The sequence below is a fragment of the Dermochelys coriacea genome, chromosome 2 (assembly GCF_009764565.3).
Source record: "Dermochelys coriacea isolate rDerCor1 chromosome 2, rDerCor1.pri.v4, whole genome shotgun sequence".
In the NCBI taxonomy this organism is placed as follows: Eukaryota; Metazoa; Chordata; order Testudines; family Dermochelyidae; genus Dermochelys; species Dermochelys coriacea.
Genome location: NC_050069.1, coordinates 170,543,276 through 170,565,835, shown reverse-complemented (window position 1 = coordinate 170,565,835; position 22,560 = coordinate 170,543,276). Strand labels below are relative to the sequence as shown.

The 22,560-nt window shown below is 40.0% G+C and overlaps 1 protein-coding gene across 2 annotated transcripts in view; it reads left to right on the top strand.

Annotated features, from left to right (window-relative positions):
- Positions 1 to 12,715, top strand: part of ADCY1 (adenylate cyclase 1) — a 226,402-nt gene extending 213,687 nt beyond the window's left edge. For both annotated transcript variants that reach the window (XM_038392725.2, XM_038392728.2), the window contains exon 20: positions 120 to 12,715. In XM_038392725.2, the coding sequence (XP_038248653.1) occupies positions 120 to 458 (339 nt within the window). In that variant the 3' untranslated portion in view covers positions 459 to 12,715. The remainder of the gene's footprint in view (positions 1 to 119) is intronic.
- Positions 12,716 to 22,560: the final 9,845 nt, after the last annotated feature.

Below are 22,560 nucleotides of genomic sequence, written 5' to 3'. Positions count from 1 at the left end.
ATCTTTCATCCCAGTTAAAGAAAGTATAGAGAAGTATAATTCTGCTTTCTTACTCTAGGATTAACCCTAGCTAATTGATAGGAATGGTAAAATATAATACTGGCTCTTCTTACCCACAGGTGACAGAAGAAGTTCAGCGGATATTAAAGAGGTGCAGTTACGAGTTTGTGTGCCGAGGTAAAGTCAGTGTAAAGGGAAAAGGCGAAATGTTGACCTATTTTCTTGAAGGAAAGGCCAATGGAAATAGTTCACAACCACGGTCTTTAAACTTAGAGCGGAAAATGTACTCCAACGGGAGAACAAACATTCAAACCAAACTGGGCACCAGTTGTCCATCAGTGTCCTCAGTCGCCAGCTTTACTGTAAAAGCTGGGATTGGAGCACTTCAAGCATCAACAACCCATACAAATCAAACATTACATTACCTTCCTTCTGTGCCAGCTGTGAAAGAAGTATAGAGCAAAGAAAATTTGGTTATGGCATTTGCAGTGAACTCAGAGAGCAGAGGTTGTCTGAATTTTCACCAGGAGGTCAAGGATCATAGGCCATGGCGTCAACCAAGGATCACTACAACCCAACCAAAGAGAACTTGGGAACTGCATAAATGAACTCTTGGAGTGGAACAAATAAGGGCTAGCAATTCTGTTAGGAAAAGTCTAAAGCCAATTTTTTGGAAATATGGACTATTTTCTTGGCATTTTTAAAGGATAAATGCTATAATTGAAAAAAGTGTACACATGACACTGCATTTGTGTGTGTGAATATATATATATTTTAAATCTATATATGCACATATACAAACACTCCTATATAGAGATAGATAAGAGAGATTTATATATATATAAAAATATGTATTCATGTACACATCCACCTGCAATGGCATAAGGGATAGATTTCTCTTACCACCATATCCAGTATTGTTGGGTCTGAGGTTAGTAAAGCTGCTATTAGGAAAGGAGGGTGAGATGATTGAAAATAATTTGGGGCTATAGCAAGAGTTATGGAAACCTTGTTCTACTGCTTGAAATAAGGAAACAAGAATTCGTCAGCGATTGGTAAATGAAGGTTGAATTAAAGCCAACTGCCAAATTGTATCTTTTAAAGTTTTATTTGCATGTTCAGTAACTTTGAATGCTTTCCAGTTACAATTACAACACAATGCTATGAGGTAGACAAGAGACGGGGCTTAGGAATTTGACCAGATACTAATAAATGTTCTTTCCATTGACAAAGAAGGTTGCTAAAATACTGTCTTTCTGTAGGACATTTTAGCCTTGTATGAGACAGAGGTGCCATCCTGCAAGTACAGCAATATGCTTATGAAATATAGAACAGTTTTTCCTGTTTTAAGCACATTGCGAATTGTATTGAAGGTAGAGAACAGTGGGACACTCTCTTTTTGCAGTAGCAGACTTTCACTGAAAGCACAGATTTTCTTGCTCAGTGAAGATTTAGGCCTGTTTGAACCGATCAAAGGGCTGACCAGTATCAGTTACAAATGTGCTGTTGGTATTGTTATATTTGTACATTAGCCAACATTTTTTTTAATTGATGCCACTGTTTTATTATATATCGTGATTCAACACCAGGCTTCTTGTTCTTAGTTACACGATTACAGAAAGTATATACCTATTTTTGAAGATAGGACTCTGAAAGGCGAGCACATCAAACTTTCTCCAAATGATGATCACGTTGGTAAACTTCCCCAGAGGTTGAGGGCTGCTCTTCATTTGCAAAAAAGGGAACATTTTTCAGCTGCTCTCATGATCTCATGGATAAGTTTGTATTTCATCTTATACCACACCCATTACTGTGGTATCCGAACACCTATATTAAGCCTTAAGGCATACACCCAGTCAAGTTCTATAGGCTACATCTTTCGTAAACTGCCCGTCCATAGGCCAGTGTGCTTGCAATGATCATTGCATTCCCCCAAGAGTTCTGAAGGAACTCAAATATGAAATTGCAGAGGTACTAACTGTTGTATGTAACCCATCACTGAAATCACTCTGTACCAGATGATTGGAAGGTAGCTAATCGAATGCCAATTTTTAAAGAGGACTCTAGAGGAGATTCTGGCAATTACTGGCCAGTGAGCCTAACTTCAGTACCAGGCAAATTGGTAGAAACTGTAGTAAAGAACAAAAACACATAGAAAAACACAGTTTGTTGGGGAAGAGTCCACATGGCTTTTGTAAAGGGAAATCATGCCTCACTAATCTATTAGAATTTATTGAGAGTCAATAAGCATGTGGATAAGAGTGATCCAGTAAGTATTGTGTATGTGGATTTTCAGAAAGCCTTTGACAAGGTCCCTCACCATAGGCTCTTAAGGAAACTAAGTAACCATGGGATGAGAGGGAAGGTCCTCTCATGGACCAGTAACTGCAAGATAGGAAACAAAGGGTAGGAATAAATAGTGAGTTTTCACAATAGAGCGAGATGAACAGCAGGGTCCCCCAGCCATCTGTACTGGGACCCGTGCTGTTCAACATATTCATTAATGATCTGGAAAAGGGGGTGAATAATGAAGTGTCACAGTTTGCAGATGACACAAAATTATTCAAAATAGTTAAGTCCAAAGCAGACTGAGGAGTTACAAAGGGATCTCCCAAAGCTGGGTGACTGAGCAACAAAATGGCAGATTAAATTTAATGTTGCTAAATGCAAAATAATTCACCTTGGGAAAAATAATCCCAGCTGTACATATATAATGATGGGTTCTAAATTAGCTGTTAACACCCAAGAAAGATCTCGGAGTTGCTTTGGATAGTTCTCTGAAAACTCCTGCTCAGTGTGCAGCAGCAGTCAAAAAGGCTAAGTATATCCTAGGAACTATTAGGAAGGGGATAAAAAATAACATAGAAAATATCATAATGTCACTAATAAAACCATAGTATGCCCACACCTTGAATATTGTGTCCAGTTCTAGTCACCCCATCTCAAAAAGGATATAGTGGAACTGGAAAAGGTTTCAGAGAAGGGCAACAAAGATTAACGGCTTCCATATGATAAACTAAAAAGATTGGGGCTGTTCATCTTAGAAGAGAAATGACTAAGTGGGAATATGATAGAAGTCTATAAAATCATGAATGTTGTGGAAAAAAACAAACACCAGGGGTCACCTGATAAAATTAGTAGGCAGCAGGTTTAATGCAAAGAAAAGGAAGTAGTTTTTCCACACATTGCACAACTAATCTGTAGAACTCATTGCCCTGGGAAGTTGTGATGTCCAAAAGCATAACTGGGTGAAAAAAATAACAGGGTAACTTCAGGGAGGATAGGTCTATCGATGGCTATTAGCCTGGATGGTCAGGAACGCCAATCCTAAATCTCTGACTGCCAGAAGTTGGCAGTGGACGATGGGTGGATCACTCCACAATTTCCCTTTCTGTACACTCCCCCTTAAACTCTGCCATGGATCACTCTTGGAGACAGAATATTGGGCCTGCCCACTATAGGAGCTCTTTTGTTCTTATTTTAAAGGGTTTTTTAATGGGGTCTCTTTATGGACAAATGTTGTCCCAACAGTTGCAGCGCGTGGGAGTAAACATGATGAAGTTTGTTTTCAGCTCTCCAGGTAGCCAAATCAATGCTATATTGTGTATCATGGATTTGTAGAAGTTATTTTATTCAGTTCTGTAGCAATTTTCAGTGTGTCAGTACAGTGATTGAAAGGCTAGATTTGCGGTTAAAGCACTGAACTAGATTGATCTGATTCAATTCCAGGCTCTGCCACAGATTTCCTGTGTGACCTTGGTCTAGTCACTTCATCTGTGTGTATTTCCATCTTCAGATTGGGGATAATAATAGTTCCCTGCCTCATAAAGGTGTTGCTGGGAGTAAAATCATTAATTCAAATACTATGGTGATGAGGGCCCTCTAAGTAAACGGATCACACACGTTAGCAAGAACAAAAAATTGCATAATTTAAATTGAAGCAAACTGTATTAATGCAACACTGAGCTTGTATTGTTGAAATAAAAAGTTGTCAGGAAATGCAAAGGATGAGGTTCCAAGAGCTATGAGAACCTGGTCTATAAACTTTGCATATCCTGTATGTTTTATAATATGCATTTTATGAAGTAAAACAACCTCTGTTAAGCTAGACATTTAACCAAAATGGAAAATTCTGTATAGGTGCAATACCATCGGTTAACTTATGCACTTACTTACTTTGTGAGTTAAACCGTAGAGTTTAGGGTCATTCATTCCTACTACAATTACAGTTGTTATGTCAAATTAAAACCATTTTTTTTGCATTTACAATTACTATTAATAGTAAAATTACTGTAGCACCAGGCGCCCCAGTCACGGACCAGGACTCCGTTGCGCTCGGTGCTGTACAAATAGAACAATTAGTCGGTCCCTGGCCCCAAGAACTTACAATCTAAATAATTGTCTAGGGTTTTTAAAAACAGGAAATATTAAGGGGAAATTGCCTTGGCATCTAATGTCACTGAGGCGATAAACTGAGGAAAAGTGAATTCCTCCCCTTGCTGTTGCTATAGTTGGGGTCAGTTCTGCAATGCAGGTTTAACAAGGCAGCAGTACATCTGTTTACATTGTGATGGCTGCATCTTCCCAATGAAAAAAACAGATGTTTTAAAAATTAAAACAAAGTTACCTGTTTTGCAGCCATTACAGAACACACTACTAGGCACCCATTCTAATAATGTTAGAGTGAAAGTATATTTTCGCCTTTCTGCTCTCGTTTCCTATTTGTCTGACTTTTCCAATTTCATTTCTCTGTGTACATTTTTGTATCCTCTTTTAAATGACATATTTCTGTAGTCTCTCCACCCTTCTACATTCCCATGTATGCCTTTAGCAAGCTTTATGCAGGAAAGATAATAGAGGTAATACCTGCTCAGCCTACAAAAGCATGTGATTCTTGACAAATTTGAGAAATGTCCTTGTGTTTCTTTGCGGCAACCGCCTGAAGATAATAATTGGCCTGATCCAAAGGCCATGGAAGTAAATATAAAGCTTCCCATTGATTTCAGTGGGCTTTGGATCAGGGTGCATTTCACCTATATTAGATTTATTATTTTTTCAATTAATGTTTTGCATTGGATCTTGCTTTAGCCCCATTAAGGGGTCAATGCTGCCATTTGATATATATATATATATATATATATATATATATATATGTAGTTCCCATTTTAATTAAGAGAAGTTATATGGACACATCATGGGCAGAATAGTGTCCTAAGGTTACATTTATTCTTGTGTAGCTGTTGGCTTGAACAGTTAACTGGGAGGAGCCCTACAATATACTGGTTCCAGTTTTGGCAAGATGTCTTTAATGTCTGTGAATTGCAAGCACAATATTTCACATCAGTTTGCATGTTTTCTCTTAAGATAATAGTAATAATTTTAAAGTCTTTCATTCTTTACATAAGCAGATAAGCATCAGAGGTCTTCAAACCTCCTTCTCTCTTGGGAACTAATTTCAAAATGTTCCCATGTTACATTTGTGTTTTAAATGATTTTTTTTTATTCTACCATGATTACAAACTGGCATTCAGCTGAATTACTGGCTAGATATTTCCAAACATTTAACACATTGATCGATTAAAAAGCAATTTTACCCAACAGGTAAAGTGCATTGTTTCTCTGTAGATGTTCTTACCTGTGAGTATTGACATTCCATTACCACCACCTGAAATACAAGCACACTTATAATAGTTAGCTCTGCTCCCTTTAGGTGAGATTTTGGGAGAGCCTGAACTTTCAGCTCATCAGGCCTGAACCTGTATTCTTTATGCACCCAAAAGTTCTATGGAAATCAATGAATGTATGGGGTGTAGAAGAAGTTTAGTACTTGGCCCAGTGCGTGCCAGATTGTGCTTTTGGTTACACTAAAGTAACTCTCCAGTATCGCCATCAAAGTTGCTCCTTATTTAGAACAGTGTAACAGAATGGATTACAGACTTAAATATCTCTCATTTTTGCCTGTATTGTAACTATAAGGCAAAGAAAGTACTTGGGAAACATCTGTGTGTGTCTGTCCTGTTCCATTTCAAAACTTAGGAATTGAATCTATTAATAAGTGGTCAATATGAATAATTTTAATTCATTTGATTGTCTGCTTGTAGCACAAGTTAAGCATTTACTCTACCATCAGCAAGTCCGAATTCTGCACATGTTCTGTCCAGTCAGGAGGACTATTTAGCCATAATGTTCTTTCAAGTTACAGTTTTGTATTGCAGTGACAACAAACATTTTTTAATTTGTGATAAAACTGTATTATAATGCCTTATTTATTTGTAATCTTGTACAGTGTTAAACATTGGCCTTTCATGTATTATTCACTTAAGAGGTATTGTATGAAATTTTGTAAATAGTTTTAGCTATGACAGATTATTGCATGTACACTTGTATAAAAAAAAAGGCACACTTTTAACAAATGTTAATGATTTTTGTAACAGAGGTTTTACATGCGCATGAAGATTATAAATCCTTTGGAAATGGACATCCTTTTGTTTTTCCTTGCAATCTACTGCATGCCACACATGCCTGACTTCAGTAAAACAAAAGAAAACAGTAAGTTTTTCCTAAATATTTTTGACATATCACTTTTGACGGAGTTTAATCCATACGTTGCATGTGCATTCTGCAAAGCAAATTCAAAATACAAACAGCAAAACAAAGAGAAACTGTAACCTAATAATCACGCCAACCTCAGTGTTGCTAAATCCATGTTATGGTATATGAAATGTGCTATCAACATCTATGCTATCTTTTTAAAAGTACCTTTTGGTCATTAGAAGCAATAAATTAAACACCATTTACTGTAAAATAAAAATGAATGGAAATATTAGTGTCTAACAGTGTAACAATTCTGGCATTCAATAGGTACTGTTTGATTTAGGACAGGCATCAAGGGAGAAAAAGCCGTTGTCAAATTCATAAGTGCAGTGAGCAGGCACAATTCATTTGAAGAGAAAGAAAGTAAATTTGGCCCATTGGTGTTACCCAGATTGTTTTTTAATGTAGTAATAAATACTACAGTTATTGTATCTGAGAAATACACTATACAAATACATCATTTTCATATAAATATATATATATATATGTGTGTCTATAATAAACATTTCATTTTATGGCCTTATTTTTTGACTCCTGTTGTTGCAAAATGAACCGTAGTTCAAAATATAAGAGTGCTGCATATAATTGTGTTTAAAAATAAAAAAATGTAAACTTGGCTTTTTTATATTGGTTTTTCTGGGACCTCCTGTAGAAGGCCCCAGTCGTACTCCCACTGAAGTCAATGGCAAATCCCCCATTGGCTGCAATGGTGCAGTATCGGACCCTGAGCCAGATTCTGATGTCAAGTGCACTTGTATAACCGATCGGAATCTGTCCTTTTAACTGATTGTAGTTTATGCTTCAAAGCAATTTAATCCCATTTGTTGCAGGGAAGATGGGAAAGTTATTCCAAAGCCAGTCTCCTATTCAATATCTCATTAAAACTTTAAATCCTTATAATGTTGTGTTGTAATATCTGTTACTATAGCTAATAGTATTTGACAAACTATTTACACAACTGCAATTCTGCTACATAATAATTCAATAATATATTTGAGACCACTAACCACAGAACAGCACTGAGGCTGATGGAAGTAGAAAAAGTGTATGCACTATGTATAGTATACATAACTTATGCTGTGGGTTAACATGGACTTCTTACATTTTGCAGACTTTTATCTAGTATTATTACAGGGCTTGAAATCCTTTCACATGACTGCCTGGTTAATTAACACTAGTGTTTAATCATAAATGCAGACATTGATCCATGTATCTAAATTGGCTTCATACATGAATCATTACATCCTATTGAATGACTGGCTTCATATGACAATTAAGGATTTTCTAAACCCATTTAATAGTATGTATAGATTAATTCATCTCAAATTCAGTACATTTTTATTGTAAATGTGATGTATTTGTTATGAGTAATGACAATCTAGACTCTTACACTTCTGCCTATCTCTTCCCCTACTCCTATCATCACCCTAACCCTCTTTGCTTTCATATATTGCTTTCTCCTTTCCATCTAATTTTCTCCCTCTTTCTCGATTTTTGTCCCCTTCCTTACCTAGTGTTTGTACTACACCTTACACACATTCTCCTATCACAGCTATCCAACCTGCCTCATCACAGCCCATGTTGCTGGTAGTGTCATTTTAATTGGGAGCTCCCTGTTGGTCCTTATTTCCCTTTTTGAACTACCAAACAGCACCTAGTAGGCGGACTAGCCTAGAATGGGCCAGATTGCAGCAAGGGCAAGGACTGGGAGGGCAATTAAAAAGCACAAAGCAGGGGGTCCAAAATACTGAAGGGGATAAAAATCTATGGTAAGGAAAAGGAATAGTACTGGTCTGATCTGGCACCCTTTGAAGTTAGTGGTGAAATTCCCAATGGATTGAGTGGTGCAGGGTTCAATGCTTAGGCCCTCAATTCAGCAAGATATTCAAGCATGTGCCTAGTTTCAATTGGATTTAGGCATGTGCTTAAAGTTAAGCAACTGCTTAAGTGCTTAGCTGAATCAGGGCCAAATTTGTATTGTTTGTTTACATTTTCACAATAAAGTGTAAGATCTCTTAATAGGCTGGTTTTTTACCTGTATTCAGAATTTTAAACTAATTTGGAATGTTATTTTTTTCTTTTTTTAAAAATGTCTGTTTTATAATCACAATATTTCAGAATGTGGCTTAGCACTGATTAATGTACATGGCCGATGTGCTGAAGCACTTGGCTTTGCTTGTGCCTTACCATATGGTTTAGGGGACTGGTTCTCCATTTCGCTACTCCAGTTTTATCCACTGTGCTTCCACTGAAATCAAAGAAGTCACATCATCTTAAAACTGGTGGAACAAAATGGAGAGTCAGGCCCCAGAGCTGTATCTGTATAGAGCATTTTTACGTCTTCCTCCCCAATTTGATCTAGCACAAACACGACTGCACCAGTGCCATCAGTGGTGGAATGGAAGTGCGTGTGTAGGCCACACACAGGAATGTTTACCACCATTATTATTGTTGTTTATCATTAAGGAGCCTGCTTTTAAAAAGTGTTCAGCTCCCATTTAGAAAGCTAAATAAGGGCCAGATTCTCCTAAATCCTCAGCATCCAATTTATTTTGAGAATCTGGCTAGTTATTTTGGTGCCTAAATGGGGGAGCTGAGTGGGGGTTTTTGTTTGTTTGTTTGTTTTTAAATCTGGCCCTATATTGTACAGAACAGATATCTTGATTAAAAACACCTATTTCCAATCTACAGTAGCACTATCACATTTATTAGTTCCAACGGAACTGTATCTGTGCTAAACCAATGGTGTTAGAACTGCTAAAAATTCTCATTGTAGACTAGGTCAAGGTGTGCATTAATTACTGCTATCACACACTCCATTGTGTCTTGCTGCTAAAGTGCCTGGCACATGACTTTTACCCCAAATGTGTTGATGCTGGGAGCAGTTATGACAAATTGGAATTAGCAAATTGAAGTCATTTTAGGCTATTGTAAAACTTGTATTATTCTCTAGACAGCCTAGAGATTTTTTTTTCCTTCGCTTTCAGTTCGAAATCCAAGTGATACATCAACGTGTTCTGATTAAATGTAGATTAATTTAAGGTTAATTGTGTTTACTATTAAAGAAAAGTACTTAATGTTTTTAAAGAGTAGCCCCAATAAAAACCTTTTCCCATTGTTACTCTTGCTTTTGCTTTGATAACCACATTGAACATTTACAGCCTGGTTTTCAAAACTGTGTAATGGTAAATTGACTGCCTGATTTGCACGCACACAGTACAAATTTTTAACATTTGCATTTACGGATTTGGATTCAGCATATGCAGATAGTGAGTTATCTGTGCATCCAGACAGGCAGTTAAACTCACAAATAGGCAACCAGATGGAAAGCCCTATAGAACTTAATAGGGATGGAGCCAATAAGCTTCTATAGAAACTACTCTAAAAACAGAATTCAATAGAGAACATCCATTCTTTAGAACTTTAAACCAATCTATAGAATTCCATAGCAACTAGCATGGACATAATTCTCTATGAAATTCTATTGATGGTTCAGAAATTCTATAGATAGGTATAATTTTCTGTTAAGTTCTATATGTTTTTTCCATAAGGTATTGATGTGCAAATGACCAATTATTGCATAGAATTGGTGTAATTGCACACACAAAGTAAGCATGCAATTTTGAATATAAGGCACTTTAACATTTAAAAAAGAAAAATATGCCTTTCAAAATTACAGCTTTTGGGGACAAATTTTACCTAGCAAGCTAGAAATCCCGTACCAACAACCCTTATTCTGGCCCCGTATGGCCTTCGAGAGAAGACATTCTACAATCTCTCTGTGACAACTGCCAAGGTGTAATCTGTACTTCAGTCAGGAGGCATGATTCACTTGTTGATGCATTTACAGCTTTGATCCAGCAATGGTCCTATGCACATACCCTTGCACAGATTTATGCCTCCATTTGACAGCAGGGTATGAAGCTGTTATCAGTCAGAACACAGGTGCATATTAATGTTGCTTTTACAATAAATATTCATTTAGGGGGATCATTTTGCTTATTACCAGAATTTGGTCCTTAGTATTAAGTCTTACAGCAGTGTATGTGTGTGTACATATTTTTTTCATGTAAACATTTTTAACAGGAGTTAGTAGTACAGGAGCTATAGTAACTTGTTTTTAAATGTTGCAGATTTACAGATCTTTTGCCTGCTTTCACGTTCATGTGACCATGCCCTTAACGTTTTGAGTTTGTACTATATATTTTATGTTGCAAGTGATTTCCTTTCAATGTTTGTAGCAGGCTTCACTGGGGGGCCAGCAGGCCTAGTGGGCAGGTCACAGCTCAACAGTCTGAGTCTTGAGATGGCCTTGCTGGGCAATCTGAGGGCCCAGCAGCCAAGTTACAGCCAGCCTGGTGCTCCGGGGGTTCTTGCAATCAGCCAGAGGAGGAGGGAAAGGTAAGGGGACCCAGGCCCTTCTGCTCCACCAGCTCCCAGCCCAGGGCCCCAGGGGAAAGAGAGGAGGGAGAGTCTCAGCCCCCTCTTAGCTGATTCACCAGACCAGCTTCCCCTGGGCCCCTTCGTACCTCCCTGATTCTCTCTTCGGTTTGGGGCATAGTCCCAGCACTCTGCTTCCCTCTCAGAAGTGGGTTGATCACAGTGTCAACAATTCAGATAAGCAGCTGGGGCTTCCATCTCACTTTCAGCATCCCCATTTTTCCCTTGTCGGTGAAGGGGGTCAGGCCCCTGTTCTCCCAGTCAGGTCTTACTCACACTCCAGATCCTTCCCCTGTAGATCCCTGTGTCCCAAAAGCTGCAGACAGTCTGTTTTTCCTTCACTCTCCCTGCTGCTTGACTGTCCAAGTCCCCTTTTAAGTATATCCTCCATTTGGAGCATGCTCTGCGGCTGCTGAGGGGCAGGGCCTTCTTGGTCCAATACTGCCCCTTCACTCCCTTAGTCTTAGCATCAGGTCTGTAAACCCCATCACAATGTTGTACATATTTTTTCCTCCATGATCTTGAAAGAAGTGTTGGTTTAAGTATGAACAAGTCTACTTATTGCATACACACTGTGGGCCAAATTTTGCTCACTTTACTCATACAAATAGTCCCATTAAAGTTAATGAGGCTATTGACATCAGTAAGCTTTGTTGCCATGTCTGTTCTCATTTATAGAAAGATTGTCCTTTTCAGAAGCACAGTAGTTGCTTGACTCTCTCATATGGCGTTGTTAACGTACTACTATGCTCCTTTGCTGCATTTCCCTTACTCTAAAGCATTTTTAATATATGGCAGGCTGCATGTATTTTAATTTTCAACTTTCCTTTTATTAAAATATAATCCATTTCATATTGTTGTTTATTAATTTCAACAGCCTGATTAAAGACACTCAGTTAAATCTGGGCTCTGTAGAATTCTATGGATTGACCTAAGTGGGGACAGGATTTCATCCCCTGATTTGAACTGTAAAGCAAAAATGCAATCTGAGTTAAACATAATTTGAGTTTATGGGTTGTCCCCATCTCCTACTACCTGGGCCGTTGGGAAGATTGGGTGTTTAGCACAAAACACAGCCAAATTCTGCAAGATCTGGCCTACAACATTTAATATGCCTTGTTTTAACTTAAGTTTCTCCTCTGAGAAATCCTCAGTATGTTCCATGGGTCCTTTAAAGTGTCCTAGATGTGTGTTTAAACACTGAGCTTGGCTCTCTGCGGAGAGCCAGCACAAGGGGTGAAAGCCTGGTCCTATTATCGTCAATGGCAAACCTCCCATTGACTTCAGTGGGGCCGAGATTTCACCCAAGGACTATCCACCACCTACGTGGTTCTCAAGTAGGACTAAGGGTTTGGCTTACTGCACTCTCAAGTGTTGGTGAGTCTTTGTGCTAGCCTCTCCATGGGCTTGATTTCACCTCGTAGCAAACAAACAATTATAAAAGGCGGAATAGAAAAGGGTAGAGATGATGAACTATCTTTTCTCCCTGACTCCTGTGTCTCTGCTTTCTACCACAAACTGTCCCAGCACCAAGCAGGTGGATAGCAAAAATGGAGCGTATGTTCCACAATCAAAACTTGTCGGTCGTCAGATGACAGCCAGCTGTGCTATCCATTGTAGCCCCATGAAATGCTTGAAAGTGACCCAAAGACATTTAAACTCCTATCAACAAATAGAGTGATGCTAAGAAGAAAAAGAGCCAGGTACCAACACACACACATTTCAGACAGTAACATAATTCTGCTTTGTGTATTAAGATATATGTGATAATACATGCTTTAATGCGGCTGACACACAATATGTATGTTATTAGAGGGAATTAGGCAAGCAGTAATGTGGCCCAAATGATATAGTGAAAGCAACTTGATTTTTTTTTTCTTCTGCTGAAAATACATAACATAGGTAAAGTAATTTCAGAAATGATCATTTAGTCTGAGTGTTATCAGGATATTTTTCTCCAAAAATCAGAGCAAAGATTGATTCTGAACTGTGCAATTTTTGGATTAAAACTTCATTTATTATACTTTATTGTGAGCTAAATTGAATCCAGCCATTCAGTAAGAAGACCATGTTACAGTAATCTTATCTGCTGTTTTACCTGTACCACAGATGACTGCAGTAAATTCTATGTGGCTTCCAAACTAACTTGCATACTTTAATGAAAGTATTTGAGTTCATTATCACTTCTTATAATGTAATTCCATCCTTAATTATGGGAAGACAATCAGACATTTTCCTCAGTTGTATTGGTATAAGAGACACTGTCAGCCTGATCCAAAATCCACTGCAATCAATGGAAGCATCAACTTCAATGGGATTCGTATCAGGTTTTATATTAAGGGTCTGCTCCCCAAAGGGGGTTTTGCCATTGACTTCCATGCAAATAGAATGAGACTCATTGTGTTGTAATAGAACATCTCTAGGTAAAACAACATAGATATTCATAGCTTTGAGGAATGGACTAATGGGCCAAGATGTCAGTGTTTTCCAACTACTGTAGCCCACTGATGCTTCAAAGAAATATTATACACACACACATACACATATACTATATATATAAAATATTAATACAATAACAACACTGGGTAACATCTAATGTTAGATTTGCATAAATACGGGTCTATTTTTATGTAAATAGAATACTGTAGAGTATCTTCCACTCTTTTTCAGCATTGTTAAATTTGAGAAGAGCAATTGAATATTTGTCCTATTTTTATGTTAAAAAGTGAATGGGCTGAAATGTTAAATGTGAATGTAAATTTCTTATTGCAACTTTTATACTGAGTGTTTGCACTATTATAATTTCTGAAATCTAACTAAAAAAAATAAAGGAAAACTTTGCTTGAGTAAACAGCTGCTATTTCTTTTACTACGTTCTATACAGTAACCGCACTAAGCTGTGCTTCAGAGGGTTCACAACGCTGCTTTTACATTTGCAGTCTAAGAACTCATAGCGAGGATTGCCATTGTACATTCAGGATTGCCTGGGACTACAAAATCCTCTGGGCCCAATCCATCTCCCATTTTAGTCCATGGGAGTCTGTGCATTGACTACAGCCGGAGCTAGCTCCGGCCATATGCTCCCAATTATGGAGCTATGCAGAGGGAAGTTCAAATACTGGCCGCGTGTGTCCAGGGAGAAGAGCAGAAGGGGAATGGCAGCTGGATCATATGCTGCCACACTTCCCCCAACCTAACAACAGTCATAGAATCATAGAATATCAGGGTTGGAAGGGACCTCAGGAGATCATCTAGTCCAACCCCCTGCTCAAAGCAGGACCAATCCCCAATTTTTGCCCCAGATCCCTAAATGGCCCCCTCAAGGATTGAACTCACAACCCTGGGTTTAGCAAGCCATTGCTCAAACCACTGAGCTATCATCCATGCAAGTAACCTGTATTTAGGGATCCACACAATGTTCAAAAGGGGTAGAGCAGCTGCTATGTATGGCAGCTCCCAAAGGAAGTTTGTGCTGAGTGAATGCTGCATGAAGACAGAGGGCTGGTCCACACACACAGTTGCACTGGGTTAAACAGACCTGGTTTAAAAACAGATGTAGTTACATTAGCACAAAACCCCTGTGTGGATGTTCTTAAACTGTAGTTTACATTGATTGTGCTTAAATCAGTCACTGACAGACTTAAGGCCCAAAATAAGGCAGACTTTTAATCTGAAATAAGAGTGTTCACAGGAGGTGGTGGCAGTGCTTAAAATGTGTGAAGACAAGGCTTGATGGGATGATCAGGGTGTGAAAAAGCGATGGGTACTACCAGAAAGCTTTATTCATTAATGGCCTGTTCCAAAGCCCATTGAAAGCAGTTGGGGTCTTCCCATTGACTGCGATGGAGTGTTGATCATCCCCTGGAGGGAAAGTCTGAAGCTATTGAGAAGATAAGCATAAAGAATTTACACTGCTTTGAGGAAAATTCATGCTGCATTCACTCAAAATGAGACCTAGATTCTGCCCACTGATATATACAAATAATTCTCACATATGTTCAATGGGGGCAGGAGGGGCTCAGCCCAAGGCATGGGCAGCAAGAGATAGGTAATGAAACACCATTCTCTTCTTTCTTCCTAGTGTTATGATGAGGGGAAAGGTATAGCAAAAAAGCAGGTTTTGCATTTTGATCTGAAAGCTGAGTGTCATGGTCAGTCCGCTTGGCTTTGGGAAATGGGTTTTGTAGTCAGAGGTTAGCACTGCAGAAAAGGAGATCTCATAGGTACCTTGGAGAGACTGGAACTGTGGAGTCCCCTTGTGATGGAAACCAGACAGGATTCATGTGAAGGATTCTTTATTCAGCATGCTGGACTGTAGTTCCCAGACACTCTAACTTGTAGCTTAAAGAACACAGCTTATGTTGCACAGTGATCACAATGACACTGAATGTTAATGCAATTACATCTGATTTACCCTGGTATAAGTGAGAGACTTTAAATAACCATTTATTTTTCATTCATTTTTCCTATGGAGCAGATTGTCACCTGGTGTAAATCAGTGGAGCTCCACTGATGTCAATGGAGACACTAGCTAAAGAACTGGCCTTTTGTGGTTTGAATTCTTTCCCACATAAGTACTTAATGCCATTTTTTTTATTAAAATTTGTAACTTTTACAGTGTTTCTCTTTAAACAGTCTCAGTAAGACACTTTAGCTCATGCATCTGTGCTGAGTAATGACCTTGCTCAAGTACCTTGAACCTTGGGAACAGTTTGTTTCCTCTTGTGCCCCCCCGCCCCCCATCCCCCCACATAGCTGAGCTGGGTTAGTAACATAATCACACGGTCTGAGATTGTTGTATTGCTTAAGCAATGAAGTACTACAGGCAGTGTACAGGCAATTGGTTCATAGCCTCGAGTGATATTCTGGGACAAGAAGGCCAAACCACCCAAGGAGTGAGATAACACTATAGAAATGCAGCCTCTGGAATGTCGTCTTGCTGTTATGAAATAGTTTTATACCTTTAAAATAAAAGAGACCATTCTGTGCATTGGCTGGGCATTACTGGCTGATTGTCATTGGGTTATACCTATGTCAAAGCATGCCAGTTTCATCCAGAGTTCTGCAGCCACTTCTTGAATCAGTAGGTCAATTGGGTTCCCATTGCTGATGGTGGAACGTGATGTGCTGTTGCATAATGGACTGGAACAGTTATACATGTACTGATCATGGCCCATATTCTGGCTGCCCACACACACATACCCAAAATGCTACCGCTGGAAAGGGAGCCACATGTCAAAAACTGCCACTGTGATTCTGGCTCCCTATCAGACCCATGGAGTTGTGGAGGGTATATTTGAGGATGGGACTTAGGGAGCATGGCTCACATGGTTTGGTGCATATGAATCCTGAACAGATTATACACATCCAGTCCCATGTAGATTATTCCTGCTGCTGACAGCAGTAGTAATGTTTATAGGTTTACTGTGTATGAGGCCAAGGACAGTCAGAATACATGCTTACATTAAGAAGGCATCAGTTGAGCCCACTGTTTGACACAGGTTTATGCTGTTTTCATGCCTGAAGCCAGACATTGGCCCAATATTATTACAGTTTACTATATATATAGGAATGAATATTGATTGAATATTGTAGATGTCTACTTTACATTTGTTCTTAGCTAGACATGATCTGAATATACCAGTGGGTGCATCAATAGAACAGTTGGTGCGGTTCTAGCAATTGACATGGCATACTAAGTGGTGGTAAACTACAACAGATACAGAGCCTCAGTGGTTGTTTAGTCAGTATAACGCCAATGCCTTCATTGCAGTTACAGCATTTTACACCAGCTGAGGTTCTTGCTCATAGATTCTAAGCCCAGAAGGGACTATTATGACCATGTTGTCTGATCTCCTACATAACACAGATCATAGAATGTCACCCAGTAATTCCTGCATCTATTCAACAATCTGGTGCAGTTTAGACCTGGGTTACAGTCTGACCACGCAAATGAGAGACACAAACTTTTTTGTTTATTAGTAGCTGGAATAAAGTAATGAAAATCCATCACTTACTGATCACTGAGAGAGCTGGAGTTTAGACATCTGTTTGGCATTGGTCAAACTGCACTCGTATTGTTGCCAAAGGTTTTGGAATCATCACTGACTGTTTTCCCCTCAAACCGTATAGTTACTGTGAATGTTCATTGAACTTTGGCAATAGTATCCTGTGCTACTTAGCAACACTGCCAACAGAATTAGAAGGGAGCAGTCTCATCCGAATACACACAGCAAGTACAGAGGAAGGATTCCTGTTGAACATTAACTTGGGTTGACTTCAACTCTGTAGAACCATGTAGAAATTGTATAGGAGGCCAAGTAACACACAAACAATGTGAAGACAGAGCACTATGTGGCATGCAGCTATGATGGAACTGAATGGGCACAATGTATGAGTGAGATGGAGTTTATGCAGAGGAATCATTGACATCACTATTAAGTGGATGATGTCTTGATTTTCAGAAGGTTAATGACCTTTACAACTATCAAACTGTACCTAGTTCATTATCAGCAAGGTAATTAGACAAAAAAGGTCAAACACTTTAGCCAACTTGTAGGGCAAAATAAATATTTTCCCTTGATTGGCATTCCCTGGGACATTTTAAAAACAACGCCCTATGTATTACAATCCCCTTTTAATAAATTAAAAAGTGCCATAGAAATTTTATCCCATGATCCACTGAAAATGTTTCAAGGTTTTAAAAAAAATCTTTAAATACATAAGGCCCAATTCTCCTCTTGCAGATACAAGTGGGGATCCCTCTAAAGTTTATATATTTGAGGGGAATATTGGGCCATTGGGATCTAGGTGGTAGCAAAATATTCATTTCTGAGCTTGCACATGAATTTTTACTTCCCCCACATAGCCATTTCTATGCAATATATCTCACCTATGTGCTCTTCAATGCTATGTTTATGCCAGTACTGCTATGTTTATGCCATATTTTGGCTCTTAACTAAGGAGTGGGGGGCAGGGGTGGGGGGTTGTCCCCAAGGTTTCGGAGCAGCTACAAAACCTATTGCTTTCACCTTTGGCAGAAAAGGGTCAACACTAGTCCTCAATAGGAGATAGTCCACCGGAAGCAGGACCATAACCTTTCTATTATTAAAAAAAACAAAAAACAAAAAAATTTCTATTCTAGCTGTCATTGCACTGTGTGTGTTCATGCTATGTTCTCCATCAAGCTCACCCTTCTCCCAACCTCATTTTGATTTCCAAACCGAAGAGTGTCCATTGACATCACACCACAGATAGACGGTGAAGGTGGCCGTGGGGAATGGGACAGGAGGAAGTCATAGAATCATAGAATATCAGGGTTGGAAGGGACCACAGGAGGTCATCTAGTCCAGCCCCCTGCTCAAAGCAGGACCAATCCCCAATTTTTGCCCCAGATCCCTAAATGGCCCCCTCAAGGATTGAATTGAACCCTGGGTTTAGCAGGCCAATGCTCAAACCACTGAGCTATCCCTCCCACCCCATGGAAGCAAGAGTCTTTTTTTTCCCGCTGTATGGCAGATTTTGCTCTCCCTGGGATCTGGAACCTTCTCACCAAGGGCCAGCAGAATGGTAGCATGAGCAATAGTGAAAGGACCATTCTGGGGGGTCTGACCGTTTGCTTAACAGTCAAAGAACCTGACTTAGTACTTTCTAGTAGATGAGGGATGCTCCAGTGGTTTGGACACCACCCTAGAGCTTAAAAAAGGTAGGTTCAATTCTCTTCTTTACCAAAAGCTTCCTATATAACCATGGGTAAATCACTTAAACCCATTTTTTAAAGGTTTTTAGGCATTGCTGTGCTCAGCATAACAATACCTGATTGATTTAGGAACATACATCTCATTTTCCAAAGGGATTTAGGCACTTAGGACTCAAAAGCCCATAGACTGGCAATGGAATTCAGATGCCTAAGTGTCTAAATCTCTTTGGAAAATGAGATTTAGGTTCCTAAATTAGTTAGGGGGTGAGAGGCTGAGTGTGGCAACACTTAAGTTGCTTTAAAAATCTGGGCCTTAGCCTCTAAGTACCTATAAAATGGAGCTAATACTTTCCTGCCCCACAGAGGTGTTGTGACAATAAACACATTAAAGACTGTGAGGCACGTTGAGAGCTACTGATAAAAAGCATTAAATAAGAAATAGGTATTTTTTTAGAACTGTATCAGGATCAAAGTTAGAGGTGAGTTGAACATGTGACTTCTCCGGTTGGACCAACAAGGCACTCATTAGGGGAGTCTTGGACCCAGGCCCGGGTATTGGCCTATCACTAATGAGTGCCCAGCAAAAGGCACACATTGTCAGCGGAGACTGAAGAGGTGGTCACACAAGTCAAGACCTGGGCACAGAGGGTGGGGAAGTTTGCACAATGGTGGCATGTGCTGTTCCTTGGTATGTTGCTAAAGCATCCCAAGTTTGCTCTCTCCACATAAAGCAATCTAGTTATCGCAAGCTCCCAGGAATCGCTGAAGTTAATACACGCATTTCATGAAAGCTGGGGCCCACTGGCATTGTTATGTGTTTGGAAATGTATGTATAGATGCTAGGTAAAGATGCCAATCTAAACCATCCCCCTTTAGCCCCTCTGTCATGACAAAGATCACAATGGCCCTACTCTGCGCACAAACCCCTGCTTCCATTTCCCTCAAAAGAGACAAATCGGCAGATTAACCAACAGCTGAGATTAATAGCAATACTCACCTGCAAATCAGCACCAAAATTACTGTTACATTAAACAAAGAAAAGGAGTACTTGTGGCACCTTAGAGACTAACACATTTATTTGAGCATAAGCTTTCATGAGCTACAGCAGCCGATGAAGTGAGCTGTAGCTCACAAAAGCTTATGCTTAAATAAATGTGTTAGTCTCTAAGGTGCCACAAGTACTCCTGTTCTTTTTGCGAATTCAGACTAACACGGCTGTTACTCTGAAACCTGTTACATTAACAACTCCCTTCTTGTGGGCATTCCAGAAAAGATAGGCCCTGAAAGAGGAATTAGAAAGAAGCAAAGGGAAATGGTTTTGTGAAATGGAGGTCTATGCCTAGGAGGCAGTATGGAAAAAGACGCAGGTACAGGACAGAGTTATACAGGGGCTTGAGGCAAGGATGAAAAGTTTCAACTTGCTCTGATATACAATAAGAAATCAGTAAAGGGATGCATAAGGCATGTATACACAGCAAAAGCTGTGCACAAACTGGCCTACCTGAGCTAGCTTGAATCCAACTAGTATGGGTAACATTAATAGAGAAAACAGCACAGCCAAGGCTTCAGTGCAAGTAGTACAAGTGGGGCACAGACCCTGTGTATGAACATGGCTTGCTAGCCCATGCTGTGTCCTCCTCGTTCCATCCTGCGGCTCTGTGTGGACGTACCCATAGAATGAGGTGACACAAAATTACTCAGAGCCACAAAATAAAACTGCCTCAACTACACAGCGGTACACAGTGATGTTTGCATCATAGTCCTGCTGAAACAGGCAACAATGTTGTGGCCCACTGTGACACAGCATGACAGTGAAAACACGCCAATGCTATGTCAGGACATCACTCTCTGCTCTTCATTAAATAAGGAATTGACTTTCCAGATCTGCAAGGTACAGTAACAACCTAGCTGGTTCTTTCACCAAGCCACACCACCTCTGGTTTGAAAAGCTAACTGCTAATATTCAAAATGGTCTGGTCTACTTTCTCCTATGTTTGTAAAGAACTGAGGGCTTTACTCTGGGATTTTTGCTCAGCCACAAATATCTCAAAATAGCTTTTGTTCAGTTCTCTAAATGTTCTTGTCAGGAACCTCCACTGGGAGTCTATGAAATAAATAGCTTATTCTGAACAAACTGCTTATTTTCAGGATGTTTATTTGTGCAACCCATGTGATTGTGTGCCTCCATTTCTCAAGTTCTCTTTCAATTCCTGTGGGGCATATAACTTAAACCAAGCAACGTGCCCCATATACTTACAGACTGTTATTTCTAAATGGCACCTCCTCGTTCTCTATTCATAGTGCAATTATTAATACAGCTAACAAGGGCTGACTTAGTGCTCTAAGATTAGGTTTGCTATACCTAGATTCCTTGGAACTGCAAGTTCAAATCCCAGCAAGGTCAACTCAGCACTTCCTCCTTCTGTCATAGATTAAATATGTTCCACGCACTTTACTATGTGGGGGGGTCACTTGGATAAGACATTAAAATGAGGTCAGGTCTTGGCTGTGCTGTCCGGATATTATCGATCTTATGGCACATTCTGAGGAAGGAGTTGCCTCAGTGTCCTTGTAAGTGGACCCCACCAACCGAGTTTGTTTTGCAATGTCCTGTGCATAAGTTGTTTACCACCTTGCACCTCAGAGGTGTAGTTCAGTGGTGCCACTGTGCATATATAATTTCTAAGGCTAAGATTTTGTCACAGATATTTTTAGTAAAAGTCAGGGACAGGTCATGGGCAATAAACAAAAATTCATGGAAGTACGTGACCTGTTCTTGACTTTTACTAAAAATATCTACGGGGAGCTGCTGGGTCCCTACAACCTCCTCAGCGGCTGGGCAGCTGCAGGGGCCCCACTTGCAGCTCCGGGGGCTACCACTGCCCGTGGTGTCTCAGAGCTTCGGGGTCCCCCATTGCCTATGGCAGCCGGGAGCTCTGGGGTCCCCCTGCTGCCCACAGTGGCCAAGAGCTGCAGGATACCCCGCCAACTGCAGGAGCCAGGTGCAGCGTAGTACCCCCACCGCCTGTGGCGGCACGGAACTCCAGAGGCCCCTGCCACCGTGGTGGCTGGGAGCAGCGGGTGCCCCTGCTGCCAGTGGTGGCTGGGAGCTCGGGGGGGGGCCTGCCACCATCAGTGGGGGGACTCTGCAGCTTCTGGCCACCACGGCTGAAGTCACGGCAGTTTCTGGAAGTTACAGATTCTGTGACTTCCGCAACCTCCGTGACAAAATCAGTGCCTTAATAAATGTCTAATGGGCTTTGAAAGCTAAATTGGGTGCTACATGTGGACTATATCATTTCAGTTCTGCACATTTCTCATCTAGGCACTGATATTTTGGGGGCATTTGTTTCAAGACAAAGATATGCCATTTCCACATCTGAACATGTCCTTAGCCTACAAACTCTAGAGAGATTCTATCCCCAGTTCCCTCTGATGAGCCTCATTTTGTCTTTGTTTTTATTTCTCTTTGGAATTTGGAGCCGATTAGCAGTGGCCAAGTATGTGATGAGGGGAATTTAGAGGACGAATTACCATCCCCCACTACAACAAAGGATTCTCAGAAGCTATTTCGGCTACAAGAGCCCAAATGTAGCTGAAGCCTAAAACATCTGACTTGGAACCAGGAAGTCTATTTGTGTTGAGTGGGTCCAGTCGGACTGATAAGGTTTCCAGGCCAGAAGGGGACCACTGCAATCCTTTAGTTGATCTCTTGTATAACACAGGCCATGGAACTGCTCCAAAATAATTCCTATTGCCGGTCTTTTAGAAAAACATCTAGTCTTCATTTAAAAATGGTCAGTGATGGAGAACCTGCTAAGACCCTT